This window comes from Leptodactylus fuscus, chromosome 1 (assembly GCF_031893055.1).
Source record: "Leptodactylus fuscus isolate aLepFus1 chromosome 1, aLepFus1.hap2, whole genome shotgun sequence".
NCBI lineage: Eukaryota > Metazoa > Chordata > Amphibia > Anura > Leptodactylidae > Leptodactylus > Leptodactylus fuscus.
The window spans coordinates 101,605,899-101,627,295 of record NC_134265.1 but is presented as its reverse complement, the minus strand read 5'-3'; the positions used below and the strand labels follow the sequence as shown (position 1 = coordinate 101,627,295).

At 42.3% G+C, this 21,397-nt stretch overlaps 1 protein-coding gene across 7 annotated transcripts in view; it reads left to right on the top strand.

The window, feature by feature from the left end:
• Positions 1 to 21,397, top strand: part of RIMBP2 (RIMS binding protein 2) — a 351,407-nt gene that overhangs the window by 19,027 nt on the left and 310,983 nt on the right. For 6 of the 7 annotated variants that reach the window (XM_075274789.1, XM_075274757.1, XM_075274748.1 and 3 more), the window contains exons 2-3: positions 9,538 to 9,579; positions 10,045 to 10,140. In XM_075274789.1, the coding sequence (XP_075130890.1) occupies positions 9,541 to 9,579; positions 10,045 to 10,140 (135 nt within the window). In that variant the 5' untranslated portion in view covers positions 9,538 to 9,540. The remainder of the gene's footprint in view (positions 1 to 9,537; positions 9,580 to 10,044; positions 10,141 to 21,397) is intronic. The other variant, XM_075274730.1, reaches the window with a different exon arrangement.

The window sequence follows — 21,397 nt, the reverse complement described above, 5'->3', positions numbered from 1 at the left end:
TTTATAGTCCTGTGTGCAGGCCCATAGAAAAGAATGGATCAGTGTGCTATCCGTGAAATACACAGATAGCACACTGACTCACACCACGGATGATTACAAGGCGCCTTAGTCAGTTCTTCCCTTCCCCTTCCCATCACTATGGTACCTCCCTGTCTCTATCCATCTTTGCAGAAATGTCCAGGATCTAGGTGTTGTTGAAATAGTCCTCAGGCTGAATTGTTTCTCCAGCCAATAGCATCTCCAATACACAAATAATGATCATGGTCTTCCCTACTGGTGCCTTACTTCCCATTGAACTGTTCTGCTAATGTGACACATATTTGCCAACTCTCCTGGAAACTCCAAGAGTCTCATGAAAAAGAGCAAGAAAAAGAAGTGACCTCCCAGACTCCTGGCAAGTCTCCTGGTGCTCGGGCACTTTATTTGCTGGTCATGTCTAAAAAGGCAGCATAGCCAGCACATTTAGTGCCCAGGAGGGAAATCATGATGTTCAAAAGGGACATGACTTTGCCTAAAAAGTTTGCATGGTGTGCTGTCTGTGCTATTGTCCCAGTCTTCCCAGTGTTGGCAAGTGTGGTGTAATGGTACAGCAATGGCACCTCCACTTGCATCTTTCTATTAGGACCAGGTTCTTTCTTAGTTCACTTACTTCTCTAGTGGATGGCAGATATTCTCATTGCCATGACAGCCTGTCATTGTACTCCTGGGCCCTTTAATTCACTCCCTTTAATTAAGGAGTAGATACTTGCTCAGGATATATCTGTACTGATATGAGTTATGTGTGAATACATTAGTGTTGTACAGACCTTGTGATGACTGTTAAACAGTCAATATTTTCCCTTTCACCAAAAGCAGTCTTTCTATAATGATACAGAGGGGGTGAAATGCTGGAGGTAATCCTGTATTTCCATTACAAAGGCAATTAGCAAAATCTTGAACAAAGTACTTTGCATCTTGAGAACAACTTCAGGTATTAGCTCTATCCATTTATTATATTCTGTATAGGAAAATACATTAGTCAGACCCACAACTGTAAACATGTTCCATTTCTGTCAGTAAACTAAAGCTGGCCATACACTTCAGATGGCCGTCACCTCAACGCTTATTTGGCTGACAGATATGTTGCCCAACTCCCCCTTACACAAGCATGCTTGGCTTAGTGGCATGATGCATGTGTACTAAACTTGGAGAGCGGAGAAAGCTGGGGTGAGACTTCTCTGCTAGTGACTTGTTCCCTGAGATCAAAAGTATAAGGCATATGAAATCCAGATACCTGATGCTTAGCTCCCTCTCACATCTGCTGTCGAGGGAAAGTTGGGAGGCACTGGTAGTCTGCCCTGGTCAAATGGTGGACTACCTGCAGTGGTGCAGCAGAAACTGGACTCATAAATTATCAGAAATAATGCTACGGTCGATCCTACAATGTATGAAAGAGGACTGGTGGGAAGGGGTAAACACTGTTGCCAGTGGAGGTGCTGATGTTTCTGCAGTGGTGCTGAATTGTGTATTTGTTTTGTGTTACCAGGTAAGTATTCGGTGCTGCTGCTATGTATTTTATGTGGCACATCTGGGGGGGGGGGGGGGTATGGTGTACTACCCTGTGGAGGCTACATTTGTGTTCAGAGGTCTCAGAGTTAAACCTGGGGCATACTAACCACCACCTGAGACAATAGTGCTGCACCTGTAATCCAGGACTGTCCCATTGACTATGGGACAGTTGGGAGGTAAAGTCCTCTAGAAGTTGTTATGGTGGTCTAGGTCAGATGGAGGAGAAATGGAAAAAATCGCAATCGGAGAGATCATCTGTGAGTTTCCAGATTTATATAGGACCTGTCGCCTCTCCTGACATTGTTGTTATAGTAAATACTTGTATTACCAATGAAGATCACAATTCTAGAGCATCTTTGCATAACTCTCTGTTGTGACATTCTTCTGTCAGTCCTCCTGAAAATGTACAAAAAGCCATACACTGAGCCGCATGCAGTCTTGAGGATTGCTGTTGTCATGTTCATTTCCAAGAGGAATAACAATGTAAAACGAATACTTAGAAGATGCTCCAGATTAGTTATTTTGTAAAAAAAAAAAAAAAAAAAAATTACAAATATTTGCTAATCCCCTAACTGGTATGTATTCTATCTGTTACACCATGTGATCAGTTCTGTATTCTCTTGTATAGTCTGCTGTGGGATGATACTCTGCAGATCTCTGATGTGTACCTGGTATCTGACCACTATATGGTCACTATTTCTGACCTGTGACCAGGTTTTTCGGTGTACCAGTTATTCTTGATGGTAGCTGATTTACAGGCTTCCACAATAAGGCATCTTATAGTAGCAACCCGATGATACAGTTTATTCTTCTATGATATACTTATTGTGACATTATTTTTAGTGACTTGTTTATTTCCCTAGTATATTGTTCCTTACTGTTCTAAAATTTCTGTATAAGCAGTGGTCAAGCTTAACACACTTCCCATTTTCTTGCTGCTGCTTTCTAATTCTTTGTAAAAAGGGGAGGAACTGCTACGTTGAGACGCACAAGAGATAGTAGAGAGGAAGCTCATCCCAAGAGAGCTGCCAATACAGATATTCCACACACTGCAGTACTAGTAAATAATGCATGAAGCTCTGATTAGATTGTAGTATTCACTTAGTCAATCCTGATCAATTGAGCTAAAGAGAAACATGCTGGTGTGCGCCTTCCTTAGTGAGTCATATAAAAAATACATGTGTTGGTGACTTTTAAAAAGTTTCCATCTTTTGCCTAAATAAATATTCATAATCTTCAGATTGTTCCCACTCACTTATGGAGATGTCCTTTACACTAAACCTGCCAAGGCTTTGGCTATAACTTTAATTATAGATATCTATTATGTTAATCAGTTTATTTTAGTACTATATATATATATATATATATATATATATATATATATATATATATATCCTGGATGGCCACTTTATTAGAGACACCTATCTAGCAGCACTTTGGAACTACCGTATATACTTGCGTATAAGTCGACCCGAATATAAGCTGAGGCCCCTAATTTTACCTAAAAAAACTGGGAAAACTTATTGACTTGAGCATAAGGCTAGGGGGGAAATGCAGCAGCTACTGGAAAATTTAAAAAATTAAAATGGTCAGAGTTTTTGGGTGCAGTAGATGCTGGGGAAGGGGAGGGGGTGTTTTGGTTGTCTTGCTGCCCCTTCCCTGAGCTTGAGGACTGGGGGTTTTTCCCCCCCACTTGGAATTCAGCCTGGCTGAATATAGGGTATCTGCAGTGCTCCTATTAACCCCTTCCAGACGGAATAGGAGCACTGCACATACCCTATATTCAGCCTGGCTGTAGTCAGGCTAAATTCCAAGTGGGAGGGGGAAAAACCCAGTCTCAGGGAATGGGCAGTTAAACAACTTGTATTTTCCCGCTACGGTGTTTACCGTACAGGAAAAATATTTTTATAGATTTGTAGAGCGGGCGTTTTTGGACACAGGGATACCTAACGTGTAAGTGTTTCACAGTATTTACAGTATTAGATATTATGTGTTTAAGGGAAAGGGGGAGGATTTGAATTTTTAATACTTTATTTTTTACTTTTTTTTTTTGCATTTATTTGACCCCCTAGGGGTCTTGAAACCCAGGAGGTCTGATCACTAATGCAATGCATTCCCCGGTAGTAGCGCTGAGGGGTGGACCTGAATGAGAACCTCGGCCGGCCGGACCTGAAGGGGAACTGCAGCTGGCCATTGGCAGAAGTGCTGAGGGGATTCCCCGGCTGCCAGGGATTCCCCTCCAGCCGGCCACAGTTCCCCTTCAGGTCCGGCGGCCGAGGTCTTCCTTCAGATCCAGCCTCAGTGCTCCTGTTTGCATCTATACAAAGCCTTTGGATCTTTCCTTCAAACACACTGAAACCAATCCTTGGTATACACTTAACAACAGGGATGTAGTCATAGGGGGTGAAAAGATAGTAGTTTCTACTGGGTCCTGGACCCTGAGGGGGCTCCAAAGGAGTCTCTGTCATAAAAATACCACAATTCTATATGGCACAAAGTAGGTAGGGCTCCATTTCTACTTCTGACACATTAACTTCAAGAAGTGACTTTTTAATTGCCATTAACGGCTCTTAAGACTGAAGCCACACAAGGGACATGGACATTAGCTTTCAGGAGAAATACATAGTAAAATGTGCTAGGTAATATTGCAACGAAAAAAATCAGAGCCCCTCATCTAACTCTAAAATGAGCCATGGTCGGGCTGGATGGAAATAGTGTAGCTCTTAGCTTATGGTGTGTCTGTACTTCCCATTTTCTTCTATAGGAGTTATGGAAACAGCATAGCTCAGAACTGTGCGGTTTATGTAAAGCCCTACCATAGCTGAAAGTCTTCTTAGAAAGATCCCAGTTGAGTAAATAGTGATGGATGGGTTAAGGCTAGGTTCACATTTGCGTTCGGGTTCCTGTTCGAGGGGTCTGCTTGGGGAACCTAATCCGCTTAAAAAAAGCAGTTACCCTTGGAAACCCGCAGACCCCATAGAATATAATGGGGTCAGTGTGGTCTCCGCTCACTTTCTGCCCACTTTTTTATGTGGAGAGTGGAACGGAATCCCCTAATGTACTGTATTACAGCTGCTGGTGTGAACCCAGTGTCAAAGGTGTAAGTCCTAGAGGTGGAAACTGCATCAGAAACTGCTTCAGATAATTATGACATATCCTGTGAATATGCATATCCCATAAATGTCTTTCTTGGGAAAATGCCTTTAATTCACAATACAAAAACTGTTGTTTACAGTCATGGCCAAAAGTTTTGAGAATGACACAAATATTATATTTTCACATGATCTGCTGCCCTCTGGTTTTTATGTGTGTTTGTCAGATGTTTTTATCACATACAGAAATATAATTGCAATCATATTATGAGTAACAAAAGCTTATATTGACAGTTAGAATGAGTTAATGCAGCAAGTCAATATTTGCAGTGTTGACCCTTCTTCTTCAGGACCTCTGCAATTCTCCCTGGCATGCTCTCAATCAACTTCTGGACCAAATCCTGACTGATAGCAGTCCATTCTTGCACAATCAATGCTTTCATTTTGTCAGAATTTGTAGGTTTTTGTTTGTCCACCCGTCTCTTGATGATTGACCACAAGTTCTCAATGGGATTAAGATCTGGGGAGTTTCCAGGCCATGGACCCAAAATCTCTATGTTTTGTTCCCTGAGCCATTTAGTTATCACCTTTGCTTTATGGCAAGGTGCTCCATCATGCTGGAAAAGGCATTGTTGATCGCCAAACTGCTCTTGGACGGTTGGGAGAAGTTGATCTTGGAGGATATTCTGGTACTATTCTTTATTCATGGCTGTGTTTTTAGGCAAGACTGTGAGAGCGCCGATTCCCTTGGCTGAGAAGCAACCCCACACATGAATGGTTTCAGGGTGCTTTACAGTTGGCATGAGACAAGACTGGTGGTAGTGCTCACCTCGTCTTCTCCGAATAAGCTGTTTTCCAGATGTCCCAAACAATTGAAAAGGGGATTCATCAGAGAAAATGACTTTACCCCAGTCCTCAGCAGTCCAATCCCTGTACCTTTGGCAGAATATCAGCCTGTCCCTGATGTTTTTTCTAGAGAGAAGTGGCTTCTTTGCTGCCCTCCTTGAGACCAGGCCTTGCTCCAAGAGTCTCCGCCTCACAGTGCGTGCAGATGCACTCACACCTGCCTGCTGCCATTCCTGAGCAAGCTCTGCACTGCTGGTAGCCCGATCCCCCAGCTGAAACACTTTTAAGAGACGGTCCTGGCGCTTGCTGGTTTTTCATGGGCGCCCTGGAGCCTTTTTACCAACAATGGAACCTCTCTCCTTGAAGTTCTTGATGATGCGATAGATTGTTGACAGAGGTGCAATCTTTCTAGCTGCGATACTCTTCCCTGTTAGGCCATTTTTGTGCAGTGCAATGATGACTGCACGTGTTTCTTTAGAGATAACCATGGTTAACAGAAGAGAAACACTGATGCCAAGCACCAGCCTCCTTTTAAAGTGTCCAGTGGTGTCATTCTTACTTAATCATGACAGATTGATCTCCAGCTCTGTCCTCATCAACACCCACACCTGTGTTAATGGAGCAATCACTGAAACAATGTTAGCTGGTCCTTTTAAGGCAGGGCTGCAATGATGTTGAAATGTGTTTTGGGAGATAAAGTTCATTTTCTAGGCAAATATTGACTTTGCAAGTAATTGCTGTTAAGCTGATCACTCTTTATAACATTCTGGAGTATATGCAAATTGCTAACTGAAGCAGTAGACTTTGTAAAAATTTATATTTGTATCATTCTCAAAACTTTTGGCCATGACTGTACATCTGTATATCTAAAACTCATTATCTGTTATATCCCTTATATCCCGCTAAATACAAATCCACAGTTCTCGCCCGATTTAGGTAAAATTTGGCATGCACGCTCTCTACCCACAGAAGCAGAATACTGCGCATGTTACATCTCCCTAGTATACCTAGTACTGTCCTAGTATGGATCACACGTACACACAAACACACTTGCATGTACAGACAAAACACGTCTGGTTTCCTTATTGGCTGCTTGCACACTACAATATATTTCACGGGTCTCCGGGTTGGCGATTCCATAGACTTCTTTGCACACAAAGTTGTGAATTTTGCAGGCTCCATAGAAGTCAATGGAGCTGTAGGATCCACGGCTCGACCCAGCCCGGCCCAAAAAACTGTAGTGTACAAGAAGCCTTACTGAGCAGCAATATTGGTCAGGCGAAAACTGCCTCATAGTAAGATTGTCAATGTTGCTTACTATACAGGGAGCTTTCATCACTGAAGCTGCTGAGGTAAAGTGAAAGCTGAGCTCTGATTGGTTGCTATGGGCAACTACACAAGTCTACCTGTGAGGTGGTTTTCATTACTGGCATGTCATAGTAATACTGTGAGGGCTGCTCTGGATTTACTATTCATCCTATTACATCTCTTATCAGTGTCAGGTCAATACTAAGGCTTAGTTCACACGTAAATTACGTGTGGCTTATTTTGGCACTGGAAAAAAACGTTTTCTAATTAGGAAGCTTTTTTGGACCTTGCCGTCCTTTTCTTTTTAGCTTTTTTTTGGAGCGGTTTTTGTAAAAACCGCTTCAAAAAAAGCCAGGCTGTTTTCCCCTCCCGTAAAGTGAATGGGTCGAAAAAAAACGCTAGTTTTTAGCCTCCCATTCACTTCTATTGCTTTCTTCAGGTGGAAAATGCCTGAATAAAGATCATGTCGCTTCTATTTTTCTGCTAGCAGAAGAAAATAAGCTGGCAGTCTACATAGACCACTATTGTAAAGGGGCGGATTTTGAAGCGAAATCTGCTGTCGAAATCAGCCTCTTTGCCCCTGTGTGAACTAGCCCTAAATGGTCAGAATACTAAGGACTGTTTTTTAAAATGCCGCCCAAAAAACAACAATCTATTGGGCAAGTTCATCCAAAAGCTAAGAAAGCAAAACTGCGTCAAAGAGCTGAGACAAGTGAACAACGTGACTCACAGCTTGAAAAGAAACGGATGAGAGAGTGGGTAATCCCAAAAATCTTTTCATGTACGGTATGCACCTGAAGGTAAAACCAGAAACCTTGTTTACCAAGAAGAACCACAATAGATAGTTGTGTAACTGTAAACCAATTTTACTCTTTTGTCTGTGAACTACTTATAGATTACACTGGAGGGAGGGGGGAGGGTTGCACTATGTTGCTAATTGGCTGTAAAGGTTTTATATATTTGTGTAAGGGGCATTAATTTTAATTTTTGATAAAAAAAAAGTGTTAAAAAATAGTTGTAATAGTTTATACTACATAATATGTATTGAATATGTAAAATCAATAAAAATGTTGAAATTAAAAAAAAGTTGTTCACATCAATGTTACGACAAATTAGTAAAATGCCAAAATAATAAAAATTTAAAGTGGAAAAAAAGATTTACTGTAGCTCTGAGAATGGCAATTTCAGTGAGACACTGAAAATTTTACGTTAGCATAACCAACTATTTAACATATTTTTCGCAAGCTAAGCCGTGGGTATTCTACTAGTTGTATATAAGGCATCCCAATGGATAGTGTTTGTATCCACAGCAAATTCATATTTCTGAATGCAGAAGTTACATAAGTGCACATACATCCATATGAATGTAAATATCACCCAGAGCAATGTCAAAACATATACACTATCTACAACACTAATGTAAAATGAGCCATAAACAAAAGCTGCTCGAATGCTATCCACCATATGCCATCATAAGAGCGGAAAAAGCAACACACTGCTACTAGACCCATTTCACTGTAGCTTTTTCAGAAGGTCGCAGCAGCCCAACCCAATAATAATGACACATTTCTGACCATGTAGCATATGGTCAAAAATGAAAATTTGGTAGCTTTGATCTAACTACAACTTTATACATAATTGCTATAATTGAGATAAAACCATAGTAACTAAGAGTTAGTTATATAAGATCTAAACTATTTCACACTAAACAAGTGCTTATTAGGAGATGTAATAATAAGCGGTATTATTGTAAAGTATATTTCTATCTCTCCTGATACTATGCCTCCTCCTTTTTGTGAGTAAATGGTAAAACACAAGTCTCATCCTCCCTCCTGCTGTGATGACAGTACATGATACACGGAATACGATCTGCAGATGGTTATCAGCAAGCATGCTCCCACCCACACCACAAGCATGAGCAAGCTTGGTTCATTGATGCTGCACGCTTCACTCATCAGGTATTTGGAAAGAATATAGCAGCGCTGAGTCTATTCCTCAGTAACTACACATACAGATTCCATGGCTCTTCCATCTGCTCTTCGTGCTTTTGTTGGAGCTGAAAGATAGATATCACACTCTTTTATGCCTCTGGGATTAAGCAGAGTCTTTATCTGGTATTGATTTTTCCTTATCGAAATGGAAATGTGTGAAAAAGAATACTAGGTACTGCGGCTGATGGCAAGAAAAGGACCTGCTCCTGCTTGACTTCTTGTCTTACAACAGCACAGACAGTACAAGCCTCTGTGTGGAACATTTGGGGCACGTTGACTTCAGGGCTTTCAGTCATTCACAGTCCATGTCTGGGATGTAGCTCAAGGTGCTGTTTCTGAGAGATACTTGCTTCCTTGAAGAGCTTGAGATCTTTAATTCACTCTTAAAGAAATGCATGAGCGTCTTGATTATACTAAAGGAGAAACGCTTGTAAATATGCTTCTTCGAACATTGTATGCTTTTTTCTCCATTTTCATTTGCCTTTCGATTGTCAAATTTACTATCATCTGTGAGACACAGTGACTTATCATTGTACCGGGAGTCTTCATGAGAGTGTCCAGCAGATGAGCTAAACCCATGATCCTTGACTGAAACATGTGGACAGATGTGAAGGACTGTTTTGCTCCATGGAGGTTGACATTAGTGGAGTTTTTTTGTGTCATTATCCAGAAACAGCTGTATTGTCTTCTTCAGCTATATTCATTTTTTTTTACTCTTCACTGACTTCCTAAGTTTTTATTTTTCTCGACAGTAAATGGGACAGGGTACCTATCACACAGAGGAAACCAAAAAGGTAAGTTTGTAATTTTAGTGCTAATGTTCATTCCACTATAGAACTGCTGGATATGGCGGAAAAGTTGGTAATTGTCAGTTAGTGAGCTGGTGGGAGTAAAGATTAAAAGTAGCATAAGGTTACTGTTATGTGGAAGACGGGATGAATCACCAGTCACCGAGGAATAAACTTCACAGTGATATGGAGATAATTAGTCTTAGGTTGTGGGATTGTACAGATCTATTCCATCTGGAGATAACAGAATGCTGACACAGCAGAATAGAACACCGATATGACACTGGTTTGGCTTATAGGTCAGGATCATACTTTAACGTTTCTGTGTTGCTTGTTTTTCCATTTAGGTCTTTTACGTTGCATTCCAAATGGCAAAATCCGCATTGATTCTTTTCTCTTGAGTCTGACATTTATAGTATATTGTGTCGTGATGTCTTTGTGGGATCTAACTGTCCTGACATTCTGTTCTAGGAGAAGAGCAATGATCATGCTGTTACTCTCCAGGAGGATTTGCACACTGAAACCAAAGCTGAAAAAACAAGAAGGGACAAGGACAAGAAAAAGTTGGTAAGTTATTATATACATTGTAATGAAATGTAATGGAATAATGAAGATTGGTGTTACCAGCCTAACAACGCATATTTCATGTGTCCTCATATTCTTCATTATTTTTCTGCTGCATCTCAAGGTAGAAATAGATACAAAGATTTCCCACTCAGTACAACATATAATCCCATATTTATGTGGTATCTAAGCATATCTGACATGTTAAAGGTTTTTTTTTCAGGATATTTATAATCCATCTTTACAATATTGTGTGGGACATGAACTGAACAAAAATATACATCCCAGCACAGCCACTATTACGTAGGTGGTGTGCTTGTAAATAATGAAGGGGATAAAGTCCTAATACAAGGTCTGCAGTCCTTCATACAGCTCATTGGTGGGCTGCCAAGACTCTAATCCCCACCAATCTGATACTGATGACCTATCCTAAAGAGGGGTCATCAATATCCTGAGGCTAAGGCTGAGGCTCCATGTTGCAAAAACGCAGTATTTTGGCTGCGGCAAAAAACGTTGCATTTTACACAAGCTGCAAAGTGGATGGGATTCTGGCTAAACCCATCCACCAACTGCAGAAAAAAAATCTGCAGTGGAAATGCTGTAATTTCAAAAACGCAAGCGTTTTTGCAAATTGCAGCATGTCAATTATACCTAAAAACCTGCTGGCATTTTGATATAGGTATAATAGAAGCAGAAAGTCCACAAAGGAAAACTCTGTGAACTTTCTCTGAAAAAGACTGTGGAGAAAAACACAATGCATTTGCTCCGAGGTCTTTTCCACAGCGTTTCTTGGCAGCGACTCGGTAGGTGTCACCAGTGTCTAGATCAATGATTTGCATCAGTGATTGTGGGCTAAATCAGGGAGTGAAAACACAGACAGGTGCAAATCTTTCCATTATGCCTTACCTCTGTGTAGTCAGTCCTGGTTTTGGCTCAGACTTACTGATGAAAATCACAGATCAACACACTGATGTGTGAATAAGGCCTAAGAGTGTGGAATGACAAATATAATTAGCAGTCAAAATCAGCTCATTGCTCTTAGGATATATTACTCAGTGCTTCTGGACAGATCTTATTGACTTCAAATGGGTCTGTTATTTTTATTTTTATTTTTTATTTTTTTGGGGGGGGGGGTTAATGCCAAGAATAGCATAGCAGTTACTATAGCAAAAGCAAATCTGAGGGACCCTCACAGAAGTGTGATCACAATTTAATAGGGATTCTGTCAGAAGAAAAAATGGTATCAAACTAATGCCAGTACCTTGTAGAGCTACACTTTCCAAAGATGTGTTTCATATTTTGCATTGCAGCTCCATTTTGCTGAAAATAAGCATTCTTATGCAGATGAGTTGAAACGGGCTTTAGGGGCGTTTCTTCTCTTGCTGGGGCTTCCCTCTCTTTAATTATTATTGCCCCAACTGCTGTCCAACTCCACTCCCATTACTTAAGTAACATCTTCCACTTTGTCACACTTTGTAGTTAGGAGCAGTTATCTGGAATGGAGAGTGAATCCCTGGCAGGAGAGGACATGACCCTGAAGCACTTTCCAGCTAATTTCTACAAGTATGCTGATTTACTATTGTGTCGGGGAGGGTGAACATATTTTGTAATATGCTTGCCGGGGACATTCTGTAAATACACATATACTGATGTAGCATGTAGAACTGAAGCATTTACCGAAGGGGGGATGGTCACTTCAAATTGGCTAATGTTTACTGTTAAAAGAACGTATTTTAGGCGTAATTCGGATGTCAATTAATTTTATTGTACATTTGTTTTAAAATGGCTCTGTTGCTCTCTATGGGTGTGTGTCCATCAAAACAGACAATGGTAGAGCATGTCTGTTTCTTTAGCTGACCGTTTTTTCTTTCTGTCAATAGGACATGTGAATACGCTCATTCACTCTCATTGTTTTAACATGGTCGTGTGATGGCTGTTAAAAAAAAAAAAAAATGGTCATCTCGCGGGTGTTTTTCACTGTCATGTGAATAAGGCCTTTGAGATTGAATGAACAATTTTTATACATATCTGATGAAATAGTAAAATCTACTAAACTAGCCACTGAGGATATTTCGATATGTTATGTACGGTATATGATTTAAAGACAGATGGAACCTAAAAGTAGGTCGCAATGCAGAAAAAATGTAATCCTTTCCATAAAAAGTTTTTGATCTTAATAATGAAATACATGAACAGAAATATAATGATCGTGAATCATCCAACAATGAGATGGTTAATACCTGATAATATACATCATTCCTTAGGACTATCAAGTGTTAAAACAGGCATCATGCCATTCAGACGGGTCTGTAAACTCATTGCTCTCCATAAACTGAACAAGTGGGTAATGCATATGGAGCCACCCACATCAATCTGTCTTGGATAATGAGAATGTATCAGCGTGCATTCCCTGCCAGGGATTTACTTTTACTAGTCACGCTCTGGCGTGTTGGAGTGGGAGTTGGGGAGACGATATTTCAGCATTTTCATTTATATTTCAGGAACATGTTGATGATGTGCAATCCAATTCTGTGCAGAATATATCCTGTATTTATTTACATAATGAAGTCCAAATTTAGTATCATCTGCAGAGCAATGTGTTCATATAGCAGTAGCTAAATGCTGTAGAGCACCATAACCAACCTGCTCAGTTTACCTTTATTGGTTACATTTTTCCCCAAGGAACATATAGTTAGCAATGTATATTCTATTAATGGCAGATCATATTGTTCTACAGTGTCTTTCCCCCTTCTATAATGATTATCTGCCGGTATCTCTGGCTTCTGCACTATGTGAAATGACTCATACTTTTCATACAGTTCTAGAATCTCTGAACTTGCTTCTAGGTCCAATTTAAGTTCTATTTCTGGCAGGCGGAATATGAACCTACTTCACTGGCTTGCCAGTCTTCTCTTGTAAGATCCAAATCCATTTATCTGCAGACCTTTTATCTAAAATGAAAGATCTCCCATGCAACAGCCTATGGCCTATATTTATCCATATACACGTCAATGAAGAAGTCTATGCGCGTAAAAGTTTTACATGTAGCTTTTGGTGTATACATCTATATCAGCCTACAATTTTTTTGTATTTTATGTGTGCAATTTTTGAAGTGCTCCAGTGTTCCAGAATCCAAATACTCTAAATTCTTAATTCCTTGACTGGTCTGTAATAGAGATGAGCGAACAGTGTTCTATCGAACTCATGTTCGATCGGATATTAGGCTGTTCGGCATGTTCGAATCGAATCGAACACCGCGTGGTAAAGTGCGCCATTACTCGATTCCCCTCCCACCTTCCCTGGCGCCTTTTTTGCTCCAATAACAGCGCAGGGTAGGTGGGACAGGAACTACGACACCGGTGACGTTGAGAAAAGTAGGCAAAACCCATTGGCTGCCGAAAACATGTGACCTCTAATTTAAAAGAACAGCGCCGCCCAGGTTCGCGTCATTCTGAGCTTGCAATTCACCGAGGACGGAGGTTTCCGTCCAGCTAGCTAGGGCTTAGATTCTGGGTAGGCAGGGACAGGCTAGGATAGGAAGGAGAAGACAACCAACAGCTCTTATAAGAGCTAAATTCCAGGGAGAAGCTTGTCAGTGTAACGTGGCACTGACGGGCTCAATCGCCGCAACCCAGCTTTCCCAGGATCCTGAATGGAATACACTGTCAGTGTATTCCCGTATACCCGATATATACCCCGATACCCGTTCCAACGGTGTGCCCCCCCACCTTCACCCCAGAAATACCCTGCAAGTCCCCTAGCAATAGAATTGGGGCTATATACACCCACAATTTTTACTACTGGTATACAGTGCCATTGTCTGACTGGGAATTCAAAGAATATATTGGGGTTATAAATACCCTCATTTCTTGCTACTGCCATATAGTGCCAGTTTCTGACTGGTAATTCAAAGAATATATTGTGGTTACGTGCACCCACAATTTTTACTACTGGTATACAGTGCCATTGTCTGACTGGGAATTCAAAGAATATATTGGGAATACAAATACCCTCATTTCTTGCTACTGCCATATAGTGCCAGTGTCTGACTGGGAATTCAAAGAATATATTGGGGTTACGTGCACCCACAATTTTTACTACTGGTATACAGTGCCATTGTCTGACTGGGAATTCAAAGAATATATTGGGAATACAAATACCCTCATTTCTTGCTACTGCCATATAGTGCCAGTGTCTGACTGGGAATTCAAAGAATATATTGGGGTTACGTGCACCCACAATTTTTACTACTGGTATACAGTGCCATTGTCTGACTGGGAATTCAAAGAATATATTGGGAATACAAATACCCTCATTTCTTGCTACTGCCATATAGTGCCAGTTTCTGACTGGTAATTCAAAGAATATATTGTGGTTACGTGCACCCACAATTTTTACTACTGGTATACAGTGCCATTGTCTGACTGGGAATTCAAAGAATATATTGGGAATACAAATACCCTCATTTCTTGCTACTGCCATATAGTGCCAGTTTCTGACTGGTAATTCAAAGAATATATTGGGGTTACGTGCACCCACAATTTTTACTACTGGTATACAGTGCCATTGTCTGACTGGGAATTCAAAGAATATATTGGGAATACAAATACCCTCATTTCTTGCTACTGCCATATAGTGCCAGTTTCTGACTGGTAATTCAAAGAATATATTGGGGTTACGTGCACCCACAATTTTTACTACTGGTATACAGTGCCATTGTCTGACTGGGAATTCAAAGAATATATTGGGAATACAAATACCCTCATTTCTTGCTACTGCCATATAGTGCCAGTGTCTGACTGGGAATTCAAAGAATATATTGGGGTTACGTGCACCCACAATTTTTACTACTGGTATACAGTGCCATTGTCTGACTGGGAATTCAAAGAATATATTGGGGTTATAAATACCCTCATTTCTTGCTACTGCCATATAGTGCCAGTTTCTGACTGGTAATTCAAAGAATATATTGGGGTTACGTGCACCCACAATTTTTACTACTGGTATACAGTGCCATTGTCTGACTGGGAATTCAAAGAATATATTGGGAATACAAATACCCTCATTTCTTGCTACTGCCATATAGTGCCAGTGTCTGACTGGGAATTCAAAGAATATATTGGGGTTACGTGCACCCACAATTTTTACTACTGGTATACAGTGCCATTGTCTGACTGGGAATTCAAAGAATATATTGGGAATACAAATACCCTCATTTCTTGCTACTGCCATATAGTGCCAGTGTCTGACTGGGAATTCAAAGAATATATTGGGGTTACGTGCACCCACAATTTTTACTACTGGTATACAGTGCCATTGTCTGACTGGGAATTCAAAGAATATATTGGGAATACAAATACCCTCATTTCTTGCTACTGCCATATAGTGCCAGTGTCTGACTGGGAATTCAAAGAATATATTGGGGTTACGTGCACCCACAATTTTTACTACTGGTATACAGTGCCATTGTCTGACTGGGAATTCAAAGAATATATTGGGGTTATAAATACCCTCATTTTTTGCTACTGCCATATAGTGCCAGTTTCTGACTGGTAATTCAAAGAATATATTGGGGTTACGTGCACCCACAATTTTTACTACTGGTATACAGTGCCATTGTCTGACTGGGAATTCAAATAATATATTGGGAATACAAATACCCTCATTTCTTGCTACTGCCATATAGTGCCAGTGTCTGACTGGGAATTCAAAGAATATATTGGGGTTACGTGCACCCACAATTTTTACTACTGGTATACAGTGCCATTGTCTGACTGGGAATTCAAAGAATATATTGGGAATACAAATACCCTCATTTCTTGCTACTGCCATATAGTGCCAGTGTCTGACTGGGAATTCAAAGAATATATTGGGGTTACGTGCACCCACAATTTTTACTACTGGTATACAGTGCCATTGTCTGACTGGGAATTCAAAGAATATATTGGGGTTATAAATACCCTCATTTCTTGCTACTGCCATATAGTGCCAGTTTCTGACTGGTAATTCAAAGAATATATTGGGGTTACGTGCACCCACAATTTTTACTACTGGTATACAGTGCCATTGTCTGACTGGGAATTCAAAGAATATATTGGGGTTATAAATACCCTCATTTCTTGCTACTGCCATATAGTGCCAGTTTCTGACTGGTAATTCAAAGAATATATTGGGGTTACGTGCACCCACAATTTTTACTACTGGTATACAGTGCCATTGTCTGACTGGGAATTCAAAGAATATATTGGGAATACAAATACCCTCATTTCTTGCTACTGCCATATAGTGCCAGTGTCTGACTGGGAATTCAAAGAATATATTGGGGTTACGTGCACCCACAATTTTTACTACTGGTATACAGTGCCATTGTCTGACTGGGAATTCAAAGAATATATTGGGAATACAAATACCCTCATTTCTTGCTACTGCCATATAGTGCCAGTGTCTGACTGGGAATTCAAAGAATATATTGGGGTTACGTGCACCCACAATTTTTACTACTGGTATACAGTGCCATTGTCTGACTGGGAATTCAAAGAATATATTGGGGTTATAAATACCCTCATTTCTTGCTACTGCCATATAGTGCCAGTTTCTGACTGGTAATTCAAAGAATATATTGGGGTTACGTGCACCCACAATTTTTACTACTGGTATACAGTGCCATTGTCTGACTGGGAATTCAAAGAATATATTGGGAATACAAATACCCTCATTTCTTGCTACTGCCATATAGTGCCAGTGTCTGACTGGGAATTCAAAGAATATATTGGGGTTACGTGCACCCACAATTTTTACTACTGGTATACAGTGCCATTGTCTGACTGGGAATTCAAAGAATATATTGGGAATACAAATACCCTCATTTCTTGCTACTGCCATATAGTGCCAGTATCTGACTGGGAATTCAAAGAATATATTGGGGTTACGTGCACCCACAATTTTTACTACTGGTATACAGTGCCATTGTCTGACTGGGAATTCAAAGAATATATTGGGAATACAAATACCCTCATTTCTTGCTACTGCCATATAGTGCCAGTGTCTGACTGGGAATTCAAAGAATATATTGGGGTTACGTGCACCCACAATTTTTACTACTGGTATACAGTGCCATTGTCTGACTGGGAATTCAAAGAATATATTGGGGTTATAAATACCCTCATTTCTTGCTACTGCCATATAGTGCCAGTTTCTGACTGGTAATTCAAAGAATATATTGTGGTTACGTGCACCCACAATTTTTACTACTGGTATACAGTGCCATTGTCTGACTGGGAATTCAAAGAATATATTGGGAATACAAATACCCTCATTTCTTGCTACTGCCATATAGTGCCAGTGTCTGACTGGGAATTCAAAGAATATATTGGGGTTACGTGCACCCACAATTTTTACTACTGGTATACAGTGCCATTGTCTGACTGGGAATTCAAAGAATATATTGGGGTTATAAATACCCTCATTTCTTGCTACTGCCATATAGTGCCAGTTTCTGACTGGTAATTCAAAGAATATATTGTGGTTACGTGCACCCACAATTTTTACTACTGGTATACAGTGCCATTGTCTGACTGGGAATTCAAAGAATATATTGGGAATACAAATACCCTCATTTCTTGCTACTGCCATATAGTGCCAGTGTCTGACTGGGAATTCAAAGAATATATTGGGGTTACGTGCACCCACAATTTTTACTACTGGTATACAGTGCCATTGTCTGACTGGGAATTCAAAGAATATATTGGGGTTATAAATACCCTCATTTCTTGCTACTGCCATATAGTGCCAGTTTCTGACTGGTAATTCAAAGAATATATTGTGGTTACGTGCACCCACAATTTTTACTACTGGTATACAGTGCCATTGTCTGACTGGGAATTCAAAGAATATATTGGGAATACAAATACCCTCATTTCTTGCTACTGCCATATAGTGCCAGTGTCTGACTGGGAATTCAAAGAATATATTGGGGTTACGTGCACCCACAATTTTTACTACTGGTATACAGTGCCATTGTCTGACTGGGAATTCAAAGAATATATTGGGGTTATAAATACCCTCATTTCTTGCTACTGCCATATAGTGCCAGTTTCTGACTGGTAATTCAAAGAATATATTGGGGTTACGTGCACCCACAATTTTTACTACTGGTATACAGTGCCATTGTCTGACTGGGAATTCAAAGAATATATTGGGAATACAAATACCCTCATTTCTTGCTACTGCCATATAGTGCCAGTTTCTGACTGGTAATTCAAAGAATATATTGGGGTTACGTGCACCCACAATTTTTACTACTGGTATACAGTGCCATTGTCTGACTGGGAATTCAAAGAATATATTGGGAATACAAATACCCTCATTTCTTGCTACTGCCATATAGTGCCAGTGTCTGACTGGGAATTCAAAGAATATATTGGGGTTACGTGCACCCACAATTTTTACTACTGGTATACAGTGCCAATTTCTAACTAGGAATTCAAAATGCGCAAGGCTCCCGGAAAGGGACGTGGACGAGGCCGTGGGCGAGGTCGGGGGAATGGTTCTGGGGAGCAAGGTAGCAGTGAAGCCACAGGGCGTCCCGTGCCTACTCCTGTGGGGCAGCAAGCATTGCGCCACTCCACAGTGCCAGGGTTGCTTGCCACATTAACTAAACTGCAGGGTACAAACCTTAGTAGGCCCGAGAACCAGGAACAGGTCTTGCAATGGCTGTCAGAGAACGCTTACAGCACATTGTCCAGCAGCCAGTCAGACTCTGCCTCCTCTCCTCCTATTACCCAACAGTCTTGTCTTCCTTCCTCCCAAAATTCCGAAGCTTTACAGAACAATAACCCAAACTGTCCCTGCTCCCCAGAGCTGTTCTCCGCTCCTTTCATTGTCCCTCAACCTGCCTCTCCACGTCACGATTCCACGAACCTAACAGAGGAGCATCTGTGTCCAGATGCTCAAACACTAGAGTCTCCTCCATCTCCGTTCGATTTGGTGGTGGATGACCAGCAACCCACCCTCATCGACGATGATGTGACGCAGTTGCCGTCAGGGCATCCAGTTGACCGGCGCATTGTGCGGGAGGAGGAGATGAGACAGGAGTTGGAAGAGGAAGTGGTGGATGATGAGGACACTGACCCGACCTGGACAGGGGGGATGTCAAGCGGGGAAAGTAGTGTGGATGTTGAGGCAGGTGCAGCACCAAAAAGGGTAGCTAGAGGCAGAGGCAGAGGTCAGCAGCTTAGGCGAAGCCAGGCCACACCCGGAATCTCCCAAGATGTTCCAGTTCGTACCCAGCCCCGAAAAACTCCCACCTCGAGGGCACGTTTCTCGAAGGTGTGGAGTTTTTTCAAGGAATGCGCCGAGGACAGATATAGTGTTGTCTGCACAATTTGCCTCTCGAAATTGATTAGGGGCTCTGAGAAGAGCAACCTGTCCACCACTTCAATGCGCCGTCATTTGGAATCCAAGCACTGGAATCAGTGGCAGGCAGCAACGGCAGGACAAAGGCCGCCTGCCGTTCACGCCACTGCCACTGCCTCTGCCACTGCCTCTGCCTCTGCCACTGCCACTGCTGACTGTGCTGGCGATGCACTCCAGAGGACGAGCCAGGACACCACTTCATCTGCCTCCGCCACTTTGTTGACTTCTACCTCATCCTCCCCTGGTCCTGTCTTATCTCCTTCTCCTGCACCATCAAAGGCACCATCAGGCGTTTCTTTACAACAACCCACCATCTCTCAGACATTGGAGCGGCGGCAGAAATACACTGCTAACCACCCACACGCGCAAGCCTTGAACGCCAACATCGCTAAACTGCTGGCCCAGGAGATGTTGGCGTTCCGGCTTGTTGAAACTCCCGCCTTCCTGGACCTGATGGCAACTGCGGCACCTCGCTATGCCGTCCCTAGCCGTCACTACTTCTCCCGGTGTGCCGTCCCCGCCTTGCACCAGCACGTGTCACTCAACATCAGGCGGGCCCTTAGTTCCGCGCTTTGCACAAAGGTCCACTTGACCACCGACGCGTGGACAAGTGCATGCGGACAGGGACGCTACATTTCACTGACGGCACACTGGGTGAATGTAGTTGAGGCTGGGACTGCTTCCCAAACTGGCCCGGTGTACCTCGTCTCCCCGCCTAACATTCCTGGCAGGGACACGAGAAGAACACCCCCCTCCTCCTCCTCCTCTACCGCCTCCTCCTCCGCCACCGCCTCCTCCTCCGCCACCGCCTCCTCCTCCGCTGTTAGATTGACCCCAGCTACGAGTTGGAAATGTTGCAGCACTGGCGTTGGTAGACGTCAGCAGGCTGTGCTGAAGCTGATCAGCTTGGGGGACAGACAGCACACTGCCTCCGAGGTGAGGGATGCCCTCCTCGATGAGACGGCAATATGGTTTGAGCCGCTGCACCTGGGCCCAGGCATGGTCGTTTGTGATAACGGCCGGAACCTGGTAGCAGCTCTGGAGCTTGCCGGACTCCAACATGTTCCGTGCCTGGCCCACGTCTTCAACCTAGTGGTGCAACGTTTCCTAAAGAGCTACCCCAATGTTCCAGAGCTACTGGTGAAAGTGCGGCGCATGTGCGCCCACTTTCGCAAGTCGACAGTAGCCGCTGCTAGCTTAAAATCTCTCCAGCAACGCCTGCATGTGCCACAACACCGGCTTTTGTGCGACGTCCCCACACGCTGGAACTCAACGTTTCAGATGTTGAATAGAGTGGTTGAGCAGCAGAGACCTTTGATGGAATACCAGCTACAAAACCCTAGGGTGCCACAAAGTCAGCTGCCTCAGTTTCACATCCATGAGTGGCCATGGATGAGAGACCTTTGTGACATCCTACGGGTCTTTGAGGAGTCCACAAGGAGGGTGAGCTCTGAGGATGCGATGGTGAGCCTTACAATCCCGCTCTTGTGTGTTCTGAGAGAATCCCTGATTGACATCAGGGATAACTCAGATCACACAGAGGAGTTAGGGATAGCATCCGATCCGTCACAGCTGGAGAGTAGGTCCACACATCTGTCCGCTTCACTGCGTTTAATGGAGGAGGAGGAGGAGGAGGAGGAGGAGGAAGAAGAGTTGTCCGATGATGTGATGGTGATACAGGAGGCTTCCGGGCAACTTCGAATCGTCCCATTGTTGCAGCGCGGATGGGTAGACATGGAGGATGAGGAGGAAATGGAGATTGAACTTTCCGGTGGGGCCAGAGGAGTCATGCCAACTAACACTGTGGCAGACATGGCTGAGTTCATGTTGGGGTGCTTTACAACCG